This window comes from Alexandromys fortis, unplaced genomic scaffold, assembly GCF_014885135.2.
Source record: "Alexandromys fortis isolate MF-2015 unplaced genomic scaffold, M_Fortis_MF-2015_v1.1 scaffold_36, whole genome shotgun sequence".
NCBI lineage: Eukaryota > Metazoa > Chordata > Mammalia > Rodentia > Cricetidae > Alexandromys > Alexandromys fortis.
The window spans coordinates 3,874,593-3,891,546 of NW_026067915.1; the positions used below are offsets into that span (position 1 = coordinate 3,874,593).

General features: G+C 49.7%; 1 protein-coding gene and 1 long non-coding RNA gene across 2 annotated transcripts in view; one reads left to right on the forward strand and one right to left on the reverse strand.

The window, feature by feature from the left end:
* Positions 1 to 8,023: 8,023 nt before the first annotated feature.
* Positions 8,024 to 16,074, reverse strand: LOC126500013 (uncharacterized). The gene is made up of 5 exons (XR_007591220.1): positions 15,930 to 16,074; positions 13,203 to 13,695; positions 12,145 to 12,603; positions 11,638 to 11,748; positions 8,024 to 11,338 (listed from the first exon to the last, which is right to left on the reverse strand). It is a non-coding gene; the product is annotated as an uncharacterized lncRNA (long non-coding RNA).
* The window catches only part of Slco2a1 (solute carrier organic anion transporter family member 2A1), a 75,635-nt gene continuing 73,657 nt past the window's right edge, over positions 14,977 to 16,954 (forward strand). Inside the window, exon 1 of the mRNA XM_050139592.1 lies at positions 14,977 to 16,343. Coding sequence (XP_049995549.1) covers positions 16,248 to 16,343 — 96 coding nt within the window. The 5' untranslated portion in view covers positions 14,977 to 16,247. The remainder of the gene's footprint in view (positions 16,344 to 16,954) is intronic.

Sequence of the window (16,954 nt, forward strand, 5' to 3'; positions counted from 1 at the left end):
GCTAAGGGGGACAGATCTTACATTATCAACAAGGGAACTGCCTTTGGCACAGGCTGTATCTAATATATATTGGGTGGCCAGACACATAAAAAGAGAGAAGCAATTTGACTGGGGGTGCGGATTTGCACAGCTGCCCACTCTCTTTCACTATTAAGAGTCTGACTCCCACACTGTGCACGGTGGTGCACGCCTTTAACCCCAGCACTAGAGAGGCAGAGGCAGGTGGATCTCTGAGTTCGAGGCCAGTCTAGTCTACAGAACTAGTTCCAGGACAGCCAGGGCTACACAGAGAAACCCTGACTTGAAAAGCAAAACAAAACAAACATCAAAAGAATCTGCCTCTCTGCCCCCTTGTGACATTTCTATATAAAGAAAGAAGTACCAAGACTTGCAGAGAAGCCTGTGGATGCTCGCATGGAGCAGCTGAGCGTGGACTTGCAGTTATCTGGGGCCAGGAGCTCCATGGACTGAGTCTGAAGAAGGCAGAAAAGGAATGCAATCAGAGGTAACAGGGAGTCCAAAGGAGGGAGGAGGAAGGTCAGGATGGGCCACCTCCTCTGAGTCCTGATGATCTTGAGGAATGTCTCTTGAGGAATTGTTGAAATAGGAGTGGAGGGGCTGCGTCCCCAGCACCCCGGCCTCCTGCTAGCTCATGCCTGAAATAACAACACACAAACTGTATTCATTTAAACACCACTTGGCCCATTTCTATCTATCCTCTTCTCGGCTAACTCTTGCACCTGGACTAGCCCATTTCTAGTAATGTGTGTAAGCACCCCAAGGTGCGCTTACTGGGAAGATTCTAGCCTACGTCCATCCTGGGTCTGAGCTTCATGCGTCTGCCTCAGAGCACAGAGCTATCACGTCTACCCGGGAGAACTGAGCATGGCATCTCTGCTCCAGAGAGCAGAGCTGTCAGGTCTCTCTGGGAGCAGAGCAGAGTCTGGCCTCACTTCCTCTTCCTCCCAGCATCCTATTCTGTTTACTCCTCCCACCTATGTTTTAACCTATCAGGGCCAAGGAGTTTCTTTATTGCTTAACCAATGAAATCAACAGATTGATATATGACACTCCCACATCAAGGAATGTCACAGTCTGTCAAGAGTCCCTTGTACTCTTGTCGCCCAGTTAAGTTCCAGCTTTATCACTGGCACATAAGCCCCCTATCTGCAGGGGTTACCTCTAAGATCCCTTATTGGTCCCTGAGATGGCAGACAGTACCTAGCCCTATTGGTACACCTATACATAAACATGTATAGCCACAATAAACTTTAATTACTATATTAGGTATGGGCAACAAACAACGATGACTATAAAATAGAGCAATTACAACAATAGGTTGTGATAAATGTCACAAGAGCCCGGTATGGTGGCACACATTTTTAATCCCAGCACTCAGGAAGCAGAGGCAGGCAGATCTCTGTGAGCTTGAGGCCAGTCTGGTCTACAAAGTGAGTTCCAGGACAGCCAGAACTGTCACAAAGAGAAACCCTGTCTTTAAAAAAAACAAAGTCACCAGAGTATTCCAGGTCCGGAGATCATTGGTTGATTAGTTACTGTTCTTATTTCTATGATTAAATGTCTGACTAAAGCAATGTAAAGTTATATGAATGTTCTCTATCTCCCCCTTCTTGTGAGGTTGTAGGATGTATCCATCTTCATTAAGAGATGGAATAAAGGGAGAGATACAGGCACTGTATAAAAAAGAGGAACCATTAGGCCACGATAAGGCTGATCAAAAGCAACGTAAGGGAGAAAGGATTCTTGTTTTGTTTTGTATTTGCTCATATTTCAAGGTGATGACATATCCTGAGAGAGAGGTTCCAGCATCAGGAACATCCACAGCCAGGAAACAGAGAGCAGTGGATGCTGGTTGGTGCTAAGCTTGCTTTCTCTGGTAGGCAGTTCAGGACCCCCGCCTGGAGACTGGTGTCTTCCTGTGTGTGCTTCCATTCATTCCAATTACTCCAGTCAGCATGATTCCTCACGCTGTGAGGCTGTGCCCTAAGCTTTACCTCCTGGGCAAATCTAGGTTCTGTTGAGTCAGCAAACAATATTAGCCATCATAGGGAGTAAGGTTTGTCAGTAGTCTGGGAGTCACTTAGCATGAGCTTGTAGGCTATGGAATGAGAAAGAATGTAAGATTGAACAGACACTTTTTAAATTATTTTATTTTATGCTCATTGGTGGTTTTTGTCTGTGTGAGGTTACATCAGTGTGAGGATGTCGGATCCCCTGGAACTGGAGTGAGGGACAGTTGGGAGATGCCGTGTGGGTGCTGGGAATTGAACCTGGGTCCTCTGGAAGAGCAGACAGGGCTCTCAACTGCTGAGTCGCCTCTCCAGCCCCTAGACGTGTTTTATGTAGAGTTAATATGATACTAAGTTGTGTGCTGTAAAGTTTATGAGAAGTAGAAATGAACCATTATGGCACTGCCAGAGCTGTAAACAGAGAGGACGCTATATTCTGCATACCGCCTGTGCGATGGTCCCGTGTCCCCATCAGGGGACATGCACTTCCCCTTGTCTGTTGAGAACTGACAGGGTAGCCTCAGGGTTCCTCCTCATCTCCTATGCAAACAAGAACCATGCTGTGTGCATAGCTGGTGCTCAGCAAATATTTGTGAAAGGAACAAATAAACATGTCACCCAGGAATGTTCTAGAAGAGAGGCAATGTCACAGTGTGGCCAGTGGCCTGGACTTTGGAATAGGCCAGACTGCAGCTTGAGTTCCATGCCGTTTCTTTTCCACGGGCCTAGTGAGGCAGGTCCCTTAGTTAGCTTCTTCCCGCCTCAGTGTTAGCTTGGAGGCTACCCGCGTGCCTTCCCATTGTGTACAGAGCCACAGCGAGGAGTCGTGACTCGTCCAAAACCACAAAGGGGAGATCAAGGCAGGACAGGACCCGGGGTGTCGTCTTCGACCCCACTTGCATGTGGGATTCTTGGTGATGGATTTCCATTGCCAAACTGAGTCTACAGGAAACGGTTGCATGCTCGGGTGGTCCCCCCTCCTCTCCCTCCTCTTAACTTCCCTCCATGCTTCATTATAAAGCAAAACTTCTAAAATTCAGGAGCTACAGAAAAATGAAATTATACAACAGCACATGTCCACTGAGTATAATGATAATCTGCACTGATATTTCACTGCATGTTCTGGTCTTAGAGTATATGTAAATAGCATGTGTGTGGTTTGAGTACTTATGCGTTCGTGTGCACATGTGGAGGCCGGAGGTCAGCGTTGGGTGTCTCCTCCAATCATTTTCTACCTTATGTTTTTGAGATAGATTCTCTTAATGAAACTGGGGCTCATGGATTCAGGTAGGCTGCCTGGCCAGTGTGCCCCAGGCTTTTGCCTGTCTCTGCCTGTCTACTGCTGGGCTCACAGACACACACTGCTGTATCCACCTCTGCCAGCATTTTATTTATTTATTTATTTAGATTTTTCAAGACAGTGTTTCTCTGTGTAACAGCCCTATATGTCCTGGAACTAGCTGGGTAGATTAGGCTGACTTTGAACTCCCTGAGATTTGCCTGTCTCTACCTCCCGAATGCTGGGATTAAAGGTGTGTGCCACCACCACCTGGCTCTACCTGCATTGTAAAACCATAATCGCATCTGTTATATATGGAATAGATAAATTAGTTTAAAATTTTAAATTGTGTTTATTATTTATTTATTTAGTGTTTGTGTGTGTGTGTGTATGTATGTGTGTGGGTATGGGTGTGGGTGTGGGTGTAGTTTGGAGGACAGCTTGGGGGAGTTGGCTCTCTCCTTCTACCATGTGTTTCCTAGGGATTAAACTCAGGTCCTCAGGCTTGGTGGCAAAATCCTTTACATACTGAGCCATCTTGCCTGCCCAAATTAGCTTCACTTTTTATTTGATATGATACAGATGTTTTCCTTATTCTTACAACTTAGATAGCTCATGGGAGCTGTGTCCTGCACACTTTGGGATCCCTTTTCCCCAGGTGACTGGGAAGTCTTGCCTCTGATCTTGAGCCCAGTAGGGTCTAGTGGCTCTGCCATGTATGAGATTAAAAGGGGGCGATGTCTTCACTCAGAAGACCTGAAAGCCAGGTCACACCGACCTCCCCATGGGACCAGCCAACCCCTGGACTTCGGCCTTCACTTCACATCTTTGAAATGGATTAACCACCTGCCTCCCAGGACAGCTACCTGGCAAGTGAGCTGCCAGCTCAGTCCAGATCTTGCTTTACTGGATTCACCAGAACCTTTAGAAGCCAGCAACAGGAATCCAGTCCAACAAACTTCAACCATAAAGAGAATTTATTAGGTCACAGAATTGTCAAGTCCAGATCCTGTGACCCAAGAGGGGCACAGAACCAGAAGGATATGACCACAGGCCTCAGGGGTTGTTGTCCTACCTGCCTACAGTTCTGATCATTCCGTCCCAGGGAACATTCTCTGCAGTATTTTCCAGACCTGCACACTGAGAACAGTACCCTACTGCTGGCAGCCCCAAGAGAAAACACACTGGCCTGATTGCTCCAGCCGAGGCCCAAGTAGCTCCTGCCTCAATGGGCATCCACCAACCTACACCTCCTATGCTGTGAGGAGTTGAGGGTTGCCCCAAGAAGAGTCAGGGATGCTTTCATCAATGAGAGGCCAGCTTGTGGAGGGGTAAAGAGCAGTTATGTCCTTCATATAACACTGACACTGTGGCTAGAGGAAGTTCTCAGAGCAGGAAGCCCTGCAACCCCTGCGGGCTGGATAGTCACAACCCATCATGATGAGGCTAGAATCTTCCCCATCACCCTCTTCTCCTGTCGGCCATCCACTAATGCGGTGAACTTTTTTTTTTTTTTCAAATCCACATGCAGAGAACCACACCCTCAGGCACTCAAACCTGGTGACCATGAACTGGGAGGAGGCTGGCCTTCAGTGACCTCATCAGGTGACTCATCTCACCTTCGCGGATATGGTCCAAGGTGTATTACAGTCTCAGGCCCAATTGAAGGGTCTATGAGTGGGTGGGAGAGCCAGTGGTGGGGGAGGGCAGGATCTGGAATGGGGAGAGGCTGACCGTGACAGCTCTGGGGTGGGGCTGGAAACCCCTATGCAGTCTCAACACCCAGGGCCCTATCTGTGTTCAGCAGGGAACAAAGAAGTGCAGTAAGTATGTCTCCCATCAGCCCTGGTACTAGAGCAGCCAAGAGGGGCAGGTGCCTGTCGGAGCCACCCAGTTGTGTGTCCTACAGTGACTTCTTGCTTTCTGCTCTTGTGTTTGCACCTGGTCGTTGTCCTGAAGGCTTACAAGCCTCCTGGAAGGAAGTCAATCCAAGCAGGGCAGTGTAGGTGGATCAATGGCAAGGCAGGGCTCTGCTCCCCTTTAGAGGTGAGAAAATCGGGGCTCGGTGCTATGGAGACAGTGTTAAGGGTCCTGAGGTCGGAGAGAACAAGGAGCCTGAGGCCCTTCCAGGAACGGAGGACACTACAGATCTAGACAAATAAAGGGAGGAAAGCCGCCTGAGGGGGGAGGGCCCCAGACCTAGATCTGGAGCCAGGGTACAGGACACCTGCTGCAGAGAGGTCAGAGGTTGATCTAAGTGTTTGCGGGAAATCCAGGAAGTGGGCAGGCATCCTCAGGCCTGCTCATGAGGGCTTCTAAGGGTTGACTCTGCTATGGATGAAGTACGAAGACACAGGACAGGAGGGTAGGGCAGAGGAACTGAGAGGGCTGTGTGTGTGGAAGCCTGTTGTCAAGGTTCTCTCTCTCTCTCTCTCTCTCTCTCTCTCTCTCTCTCTCTCTCTCTCATCCCCCCCCCCCCCCGTATGCATCTGTCTGTCTGTCTGTCTGTTTGTCTGTGTATATACTGCAGGCAAGACAGGCTCCCTGCAAGAGGAATGGTATTTGAGGCTGGTGCGGAGACCTCCCCCACCCCCAGGCTCTCCACATGAACCTGGAGGGAGATTATGCTGGCTGTGGAGAGGACCTGGGCTTGGAACCACAGCCACCATGGATCTGGAAGGAGACTATGTCAGCAGTGGAAAGGACCTGGGCCCAGACAAGGCAGAACCTCCAAACAAAACAAGTTGGGTACATCCAGGGAGGGACCAAGAAAAAGGAAGTCACAGCTGAACACATAAGAAAGTCACATCTCTGGTGATGGTGACCTATGAGTCCAGCCACATGAGGACACACAGGATAGAGGCAAGAAGGTAACCCCACTTTGGATCGTGCAGGGGAGTAACCTAATCATGTACGGTACTGGGGGGGGGGCAGAGTTTTTCTTCAGAGCTGGATCAAGGCAGCCGCACCCATAGCAACGTTAGTCAGCTTCAAGATGGATCTGTGTGACCTTGTGAGGAGCTGCAGAGCTTTCTGTGTAACGCTGGGGACAAGGGAGACCAGAGGACTCCCTGGGAGACCTTCCACAGAGAGTTTAGTCATTCACCACGCTGGCCCTACACTATGGAGACCAGAAAGGCACACCAGGAAGAAGCGACCTACACCGCAAAAATGCAGCAGGAAAGGAGATGTTAAATATTAGAGAAAAAGATCTCTAGATGAGTTCCTAGCTAGTGAGCTTAGTCACTCACTGTCGGCCTCGGTCCTAAGACGGGCTGTTAAAGAAAAAGAAATCACTATGTATACAACGAGCACATTAAAGACGTTGGCATCGTTCAACCCCAGCAGATGGTCGAATAACTCCTGTTTGCCCCGCAGTCATTTCTGAGATGGAGAAGGAAAAGCCCCTTACACGTGTACCAATTACCGGTTGCAAATAAGGCAGGCTTTATTTATTACAATACAATTGAAAAGCCACTACATTTCCCCTTTTTGTCTAAAGTGGTAGTTGTCAACATGATACACTTCAGACTGTTGGTGCTGTTTTTAGGTGACAATCATGCTTATTGGGAAAGAATTAGGGGAAGGAGAAAATTCCACAAAATTTAAATAGTGATATGGAATGATGGGAATTCAACAAAAATATAACTTTCCCAGTAGAGTTAAAACACGGTAAATCGTAGAAACAAGCACCGTGTCCGAGAGCCCACCTATGGTTCTCAGTCTACTCACACAACCTTGAGACAGCAAGACCCATGGGTCCCCAGGTCCCCATTGCAGGACTGAGAGCGTTAGAAGCGGGCTGAAAGTGTGCCTGCAGAGTTGACCCCTCTACTCACAGGAGTGACGATGAGCCCCCCTCAGCATGGGCTGGGGCTATGTATGACCTGAACCTGAATAGGTACGGTGCAGACAGGGCAGGCTGGACCCGGGTCCCCAAGGAAGAGGCCGCGGAGGGAGCGGATATGGCAGATGTGCAGGAGAGGCCCGTGGGAGTTTCTTCTTTCCTTGCCAGATGACCTGCACTGGGTAAGACCAGGAGCCAGCCCAGCCGAGCCAGATCCTGAAGACGTCATCATGAAAGACAACTGAAACGATCATGGGCGTGGGCCAGGTCCTGGCACATCCCGGAGAAAACGGAGAGCCGCAGGAAGCATAGCACTCCGGTGCTGTAATGCGGTCCAATTGTCACGTTGCATTTTCGTGGCTGGGGCGGGGGGTGGGGAGGGGGCGGGGGGGGGCGGTAGTGGTTTGTGTCTGAGTGTTGAGAGGGAGAGATTGGCTGGGAGAAACAATGGCATGAAGAAGGCCCAGAGAAAACCCACGCCGGAAGGCCGGAAGTGTGGAACAGTAAAGAGAGAAACAGCATCCTTGTAACTGGCCCGACAGAGCCCACCGGTGGCCACAGCTTGGCTTGGGTCTTTGCTTAGGAGGAACTCACCAGGCTGGTTGTGGTGGCTGCAGGGTTTGCAGTTTTCAGAAGGGAAGGGCAGACATGGATGAGGCATTGCACCATGGGCTCTGGATGTCACTTGCCTGTAGCTGTGGCTTGCAGACTGCGTGCAAGAGCCCCCGGGTGCTTAGACTGCGGTTTCTACGGCTCTGCTACTTACCAGCTCTGTGACTGACCAAGTTATTGTATTTCTCTGTGCCTTAGGTTCTTTTCTTTCCTTCCCCTTTCTTTTTTCTTTTTTTTCCTTCCTTCCTTCCTTCCTTCCTTCCTTCCTTCCTTCCTTCCTTCCTTCCTTCCTTCTTTCTTTCTTTCTTTCTTTCTTTCTTTCTTTCTTTCTTTCTTTCTTTCTTTCTTTCTTTGTTGTTTGTTTTTTGAGATAGGGTTTCTCTATGTAACAGCCCTGGCTGTCCTGGAACTCACTCTTGTAGATCAGTCTGGCCTCGGATTCGCAAAGATCTACCTGTCTCTGTCTCCCAAGTGCTGGGATTAAAGGTATGTGCCACCACCACCTGCCTCTGCCCCCCCCTTTTTTTAAGAAAAATTTATTGTTCATTATGTGTATGCATGGGTGTCTGTGTCAGAGTATGTACCTGTGAGTGCAGTTGCCCATGGAAGCCAGAAAAGGGTGGCAGATTCCCTGGAGCTGTAGTTACAGGCAGTTGCAGGCCATCTGACATGGGTGCTGGGAACTGAACTACATCCCTCTGCTGTAAAAGCTGTACTCACCCTTAATCACTGAACCATCTCTCTAGTCCTCTAGCCTCAGTTTCTTCAAATGTAAATCAGAACTAACAAAAAGCATCATCTTTCATTGGGTTGTTTAGAGGATTTAACGAATTGCTGTTGTTTTGAGCACTGACTTCGAAATGTGTTAAATAAAAAATATAAAGAGATCTCCTCATGAGTTGTCAGTGAGGGAAGACCCAAGGGTTCCCAAAACCATACAGACTATTGCCATTGATCTCAATTGTCCACTAAAACTAGATGATAAGATCATATTGCAGAATATACCATCTGCTTTTGTTGCGGGACATAAAGAAATCAAATCCAGTTAGTCCTCAGAGTGCTAAAAGGTACTAAGTGCCGTTCAAGCAGCTAGGGAAGGAAAGCTGTTTAATAGTCTTACCTAGCTGTGAACCCCGAGAGTTACACCACCAACCAGTAGCCGCATGGCTATGTGGAGGGTAACTGGACTGTTGTGGAATACTGGTTAAAGATGAGTCACATTCTTTTATGCGGTGGAATATTTGTTTAATGATGCAAAGAAGTGTTGCATTCTTTTATGTTGCATTTGTTTAACTCTGAAAAGTTTTGTTACTTTGCCCGCTGAAAACACCTGAGTGATCTAGTAAAGAGTTGAACAGTCAGTAGCTAGGCAGGAGAGAGGCATAGGCAGGGCTGCCAGGCAGAGAAAAAGAATAGAAGGAAAGAATGAGAAGAGGAGGAGCGAAAGAAGGAAGAGAGGAGGATGCTAGGGGTCAGCCACCCAGCCAACAGCCAGACGTGGAATAAGAAGAAAAGATATGATGAAATAGAAAAAGGCAAAAGGTAGATGGGATAATTTAAGAATGGCTGGCTAGAAATAAGCCAAGCTACGGCTGGGCATTCATAAGAAAGAACAAATCGCCATGCATTTATTTGGGAGCTGGGTGGTGGGCCCCCAAAAGAGCAAAGAATAAAAACAACCAACCACTTTCTTGTTGGCTTTTAGGCCTGCTCCAGAGGAGGAATTCAAACCAGGTACTATAAACCTGGTCAAAAGCCCATGGCTAGGGAGGTCATAGGCCCTAGAGAGGTGCCGGCAACTGTTATTCTGCTAGATGGGCATAGTATCAAAGCCCCTTCTAAATATTTGCTTCTACCATAAATCAGTGCTATCCTCAGCCTTTGTTAGAGAAGCTTCTGTTTGCAGTGGGTGATGCGTAATATAGAGACTAAATGGTCAAAGCACTGAGAATAAGTGACTCCTGAGTGCTAAACAGGACATCTGTATCACCCTCTCCCAGGCTCTAAGGACATTACAGAAAAGGGGAGGGAAAGATAGGAGAGGCCAAGGCTGGGAAGGAGTACCGTGAAATCATCCCATCATGGACAAGGGAGAGGCTCAGAAGGCCCCACCCCTCCCTGAGGAGCCGTAGGCAGTTAATGGTTGCTGGGGCAGAGAGTCATGTTCCTCAGTGGTCTAGCCACTGGTAAGTTGTTCTTGCTCAAGTAAATAATTCCCCACCCAGGCTCATGCGGGCAACCCTAATTAAATACAGTGGGTCACCAAAAGCCCCAAACTGAATGGCAATACCAGAAAGAAAGGTTTAAAAGTAGGAGGGGACTTGCTGGGAACAAAAGGGGTTTAGTGAGAGGGAGAAGGGAATGAGATGATAATGGGGGTGAGGAGATATGGCCAAAATGTGTGTGTGTGTGTGTGTGTGTGTAGATGAAACTCTAAAAGAATAAATGAGAAATGGTTATAATAATAAAACATATACAACAAAATATAAAATAGTCATTAGGGTACCCTGCAAAGACAGCAGGTGCCCACGGATGACAGACAGCTTGAGTCCTTGGCTTAGGAGAGTTTCCCCAACTAGGGAGAGGCACTTATCAGAGAACCCTTGAACCCTGTCCTTGTTGGAGTAAGCCACCAGGGAGCCAATCAGCCAGAGTTAATTCATGATCACACTCAGGTATAAGTACCCAAGGAAAGTCCATCAACTACTGCAGCGGTGAGCTGTGTAGCCCATGGACTGACAGACCTACCCTCAAGGCCATGGCCAGTAGCCACCAACGGGAACAGCCCATGTCTCCAGAGACTCACTGTGAGTAAGAGCAATGGCCAGGGACTTTAGGAATTAGGAAGTTACTTCGGATTTGCTGGAATCTTTTGGTGTCGCTTCAGTTCATTACAGTGTGTGTGTGCCCCTGTTCATGTGGCAGCCAGAGGTTGACTCCAAGTTTTTTCCTCAGTTGTACCCTACCTTCTGTTTTGAGACAGGCTCTTTCATGGAACCCAAAGCTTACCAATTTGGCTAGACTGTCTGGCCAGCGAGCCCCAGGATTCTCTTGTCTTTGCCTTCCAATGTTGTGATTCCAGGTGCATGCTGCTGTGAGAAGCCTTTTTAAACTATACTATTTTAGTTAATCCTTTAAGGATTTCGTAGATGGATACAGCATGTGTGTCCAGCTTTCTTACCTGGATCCTGGGGATTGAACGCACGTCCTCGTGCTTGCACAGCAAACACTTCACCAACTGAGCCACCTTCCAGTCCCTCAGCAAACACTTTTCAAGTAATTAGGCATTCTGGCCAAGTGGGATGTACAAAGAGAATTGGCACAAACCTGTGCTCTCAAGGAGCCCGCAGCTGAGTTGGAGAGAGAGGAAGAGACCTAGCATCCGCGCCACCAGGCTCCACAGCAATAGTCCGAGTTGTCTGTCACCTCGTGCACACTTTACAACAGCCCCACGGAGATCGTAAAGGTTAAGAGAGCTATTGGAATAACGAGGCTGGTATGAAGTCCGGGTGTTTGTCTGACGGGAAGACTTGTGCCCTTAGTCATCACTCATATTGTGCCAACTGTGACCTGTGATAAAAAAAAAAAAGGTCAGGAACACTGTGTGTTTACACTCTCTCCTTCTGGGGCCTCCTGGCCCATAGAACTCGTACTTTGACCCATATTCCCCACTGGAAACCCTCAGTGCAAGACTTGACCAGCTCATTACTATCCCCCAGGTCATACCTTGTCCACAGCACCAGCAGGCTCCAGTCTTCCTCTTTGAAGACGGTCTCTGATCTCTCCACTCCCCTCGCATCCCTCCTTCCCCTCTTTCCATCCCTTGTTTCTGCAGTATTTTCCAGACACCCCCCTCCACGCATGCTTACCAGGAGACTTCATCCTTTCTGGAGGGCTAGCATTGCCTCCACTCACCCATCTCTTGACTTCAGAGTCTATCCTGGGCACTGAGTCTGCGTAGCCACCTCCCAGCTGCCCACCTTAAAGACAAAAAACAACAACAAAAAAAAACATTCTTGGGAGCTGAAGAAATGGCTCAGTGGTTAAGAGCACTTCCAAAGGTCCTGAGTTCAATTCCCAGCAACCACATGGTGGCTCACAACCATGTGTAATAAGATCTGGTGCTCTCTTCTGGCTTGCAGACATACATGTAGACAGAATACAGAGAATACTGTATACATAATTAATAAATAAATCTTTATTTTAATTTAAAAAAACTAAAATATAATTATATCATTTCTCCCTACCCTTTAACTCCTCCCACATCATCCTCGGCTCCCTCTCAAATTTATGGCCTCTTTTTCTTTAATTGTTATTACACACACACACACACACACACACACACACACGCGCGCGCCTAAATACGTAAATCCAACCTGCTCAGTCTATTTGGTGTCACTTGGGTGTACATGCTTTCAGGACTGGCCATGTCTCCCACTCTCCTCATTCCTTAGTTGCCTATAGTTCTTTGCCTGTGGGTGGGGCCCTGTGAGATTTCCTCCATCTGTGTTAGCGTGTTTCCTGGTGTTCTTGTTAGGTCTTGTTTAGGCAGCCATATTGTTGGGTGTCAAGGGTGAAGCTTCCCTTTCATTTCTAGGAGACAGCTTCACCGTAGATTTCCTGGTCCTCCAACTCTTAGGATCAATCTCTCCATCCAGTGTTCTTGAATGTTCCCTGAGCCTTCAGGGCAAGAATTGTGTTGCAGGTTTATTCAGCGGGACTGAACAAGGCATGATCACGTGTTCTCCACATTTTGACCAGTTGCAATTTGCCGCAATGGTGTCTATCTGTTACAGAGATGGGTTTCTTTGATGAGACAAGAGAACTACAGTTATCTGTGGGTATAAGAATAAATACTTAGAGTTCAGCTGCCTATCTTTATTTGCATGTAGCTCAGACTGGGTAAACTCAACATGAATCCATAGGACACTGCTAACTTCCTCCCTGGCTGCTGGTCCTTCTGGGTCCCCTCTATCAGGGATGAGCATGGCAAATGCTGTGTGCACAAGTTGAATCCTGGGACTCACCACTGGTCTACCCACCACTGGCACACAAGTGCTGTCCCCTTGTAGTATTTCCTGAGTTTTTTCTCCCCGCCCCTTGAGCAAGCCAAGCCTGCATCCCTATTCCTGGAATCTTTTGCATACTTTGCCCCTTTTCCTCTCTCATCTGGCTGCCATGGAGGCCCATGGGAAATGCAAATCCGTTCAGAGCCCCTGCTACACAGAAGCCTTCAATATTTATCCCTGGATACTAAAGATTCTTAGCACGCCACTCGGTTTTCCAGCCTGGTCCTCAGCCTCACCTATTCCTGCTGTCCTTTGCTTTGGACTCCAGCCAGAACAACACCAGGAAGCAGATGTAGCCTCCTTCCCTCTGTCTGTTCCTCCTAATCCTCCTTATTCTTAGGGTTTTGCAGAGCAGAGACAGTTACCTCTTCAGACAGGCGCTCCTGCTGTCCTGTGTGAACTGGGGCCCCTCTCCTGCCCGTGCACAGCTTTTATGCACAGTCACTCTGTAACACGCTTCTCCACTCTCTCCACAGAGACGGAAAACACTTCCTGAAGTCAAGGGTTGGGAAGTCCAGCAGGCAGATACTGGTGTTGCTGGTTTAAGGACATGGACGTGGAGACCTTGAATGTTGGTGATAGGACATCCTTTCTCTGCTTTTCCCCACCAGAAGCTCAATTTTACCCCAGGGATGACTTGTGTGTGAAGCTCATTTTTTTTGTGTGTGTTCCTTTGCAGGGGGTTACTTTGTTGTCCAGCCAATAAGATTTAAGGCAAAGTCAGTCTCCTCTCTCTCTCTCTCTCTCTCTCTCTCTCTCTCTCTCTCTCTCTCTCTCTCTCTCTCTGTATGTGTGTGTGAAGTTTGCTTCTCTGCTGTGAGCCGGGCTCCTTCCTGTTTTCCATCTTCCACTTCTTTTCTGAAATAAAGAGAGAAGGCTGGAGGAGGAGCTAGAGGAACTAGTGACCATGAGCTAGCCTTAGTCATGGAAGTCACAAGCTAAGGAACCTTGAGGGAGTCCAGTCGTGACCCTCTGACTACCTACCAGCAAAACTCATGCAACAGGTCCAAAGGAAACTCCGTTTCCCCAAATCCTGGCGGGTAAACAAAAGTCAGCTACCCATTCCCCTTATAACCCTGCTGCTTTGGCTATGCTCCCTCTTTTTTGCTCCCCCACCCCACCTCACCCTGCCGCTGGCTGTTCTCTCTCTTCTCATATCTACAACAAAATCCTTCCCCCTAACCATACCGTGGAGTGGCCACTTCATCAGCTCGTACACAGACAATAAGTCTCGCTGAAGGCACTGTGGTTGGATCTCCAGGGCGTTTAGTCAAACCCTACTGATAACGTTTCTGAACACGCATTTCCTTCGGAGCTGACACACTGGCCCTGATACCAGGCCGAGGGCAAAGTTAAAGGAGCAGGACAACATAAACACAGGAGAGGTGGATTCTCCTGGCGAGTCTGGTAGACGAGCCTGGGGAAGGCCACAGGCTGAGGAAGACTTTCTAACCACCAAGAGGCCCCTGCGTGAAGGGAGATTGCTGTACTAGAGAGATAACTGTATAAGTGCTTGGGTCTAGAGAGGTAGCTCTCAATAAAACGCCTGCCTTGCAAGTAGGAGGACCCAAATTCAATCCCAGGCAGTCAAAGAAAATTTATAATCTCAGGGCTTGGGAGGCAGAGATAGGTGAACCCCTGGGGCTTTCTGCCCAGCCCCTTCCCGCAACTCCAGGCCACTGAGTCCCCTTTTCAAAAACAAGACGGATATTATCTGAGGAACAACACCTATGACTGTCCTTTGGCCTCTGCACCCCCTCCACTCCCACACAAAAATGCTTCATGGCTGGGCTTTGGCATCAGGCAAAGTTGAGTTCCGGTTCTATTATGTCCTAGCTGTGTGGCCTTTGGTCCCTTTCTATTTGATCCCACTAGCATCCTTGCCCGTAAAGTCCAGACGGTCGAAACACCTTTCATTTAGATCTAAGAATCGGGGAGGTCCATGAAATCTCCAGAGCACCAGACACAACCCACCATCGGTGTGGCTACCTGCGCTCAGTGTACACCGAGTGTCACCTCCGTCTCCCAGCAGCTGTCTGCGTGTTCCACCTCACCAGGGACAGAATGGTAATCAAGCTTGCTGTGGGCCTGGAAAGCCGGGCCTGTGTGTACCTCTTTCTGCGGGGGAACAAAACAACTAGAAGCTGTCCACTGTCCAACGGCCTCTGCGTATTGCTGTGTCCTTGGCCTGTAGGTACATAGGGAGAAGTTCCCAGAGCGCCAGGCCAGACAGGAATTGGAAAAGCATTTGGCCTTGGGTAGAAATGAGGTGGCATGCACCATCCTTCACCCAGCCTGTGTCCCCCGTATTGAGGGGCATCTTTTCCTGGGCTGGGCTGGGCAACAGCTGGAAGAGGTGGCTCTGCAGGGAACAATGGAATAGGGGGCTGGAAAGATGCCTCCTCTGCCGAACTGCCTCAAGTGCTTTTGTTGGATCTTTTTTGGTTTTTCCCAGAAAAGGATCACCTTCTTTCTCTAAGATTCCAGTCCAGGAGGGGGAAAAACCTTGTTCACTCAGCCTACAGAGGAGGTCAGTGCGGGGGCAATTCATTCGGACCAGCGCTTCCCTTTGTCCCAACCCCCAGCACTTCAGGCCAGACCCGCTGACACTCGACAGCGCCTGCAGTTTACCTTGGCTCGGTTCCAGTGAGTTCGAGCCCAGCCCTGGGGCGGCCCCCACCTCTCCACCTTGTTACGCCTTCCCACCCTCCTCTGCAGCGCAAAGAGTAGTTTAAATATAAATCAGTCCTCAGCACAAACAGAGCTTGGGCGGCGAGTCTCAGAGCCGTCACCGGAACCGAGGGCCCAGGTTTGCGGAGCGAGTGCAAACACGCAGAGCCCGGCTCTGGACAATCCCAAAAGCCAGGGAGGCTCTTCGCTCCCTTCCTCCAAGTGGAGACCCGCGCCCCTCGGGTCCCTTTCAACTCTCCACCCCTTCCTTAGTTCCTCTATCCCACCAAGTCCCCAGGTCTCTCCACTGGCCTGCAAGCCTCCTGTCTCTTCCATCTGCGGTGACCCCTTCCTCGGGGGCCCGCCATCTCCCCGCGTGCCACCTCCTTGCCTGCGGGACCTCCTGGGTAGTTAGGGCTCACCAGGTCGAGTCCTAGAGACTCTGGGCTTCCGCAGCCGCGACGTCAGGGCCAAGACACCTGCCCGGGGAAACGGCAGCAGCTGGGCGGGGGCTTGCAGCACCTCTGACACCCGAGGAAGAGAGGGAGGAGAGAGTGCGTTTCATCATCGCCGCCACTTATAAAAACTTCTGAGAGTTCACTCTCTTGCTCAGTCACCGCGTCGCGCTCCCCATCGCCTGGCTACTACCGCCGCAGCTCGAAGGTCCCAAGTCCCGCAGAACCTGTCCCCAGCCTGTCGCCACCGCCTGGGCCGGGCCAGGGGACTTTGCCTCCGTCGCGATGGGGCTCCTGCCCAAACTCGGAGCTCGCCAGGGCAGCGGCACCTCCTCTGTCCCAGCCAGACGCTGCTCCCGCTCGGTCTTCAGCAACATTAAGGTGAGTAGAGTTCGGGGGAGGGGAGGAAGGGAACCAACCTAGGGCATCAATGTGTCCAGTCCCTGAGCTCTGAGTGCACCGGCCCTCTTCTCTGTGCCCGGTGCCACATCCTTGGGGCATGCCAGGGAGTGTGAAGGGGCGACTGCAGGGCGTTCGCTTTTTCTCTCTCTGTCTCTCCCCCCGCCCCCCCCCCCCGCCCCGTGTGCGTGATCGGGTGTGCATCGCGCATGTAAGCTCACAGGCTCTGCTGGGGATAAGAACCAGAAGAATAGACTTGCCTTCACACAGAGGGAGCTATACTGTTGTTCTTCCACGGAGAGAGAACACCTCCAGGGAAGTCTTTGGGGTCTCAGCTGTGGGCACGTTCTTCCTTAATGAGTGGATCCAGAGGACCCCCGTGGGCAATAACAGGCTGTAGGCATGCTGAGATGCCGCAAGTCAGCGCGCACTCACGTTGTCCTGGGTGGACGACAGAAGTCTGCACTTTTTGGCTAGGCTTCCCTACTTGCAGTTCTCCCGGACTAGCTTGCTACCTGGCTACAAAGCCCCCAGCAGTTTTGAGAAATCCCCAAACGCTTCTGGTTTGGAAATGGCCTCAAGCAAACAGCAGG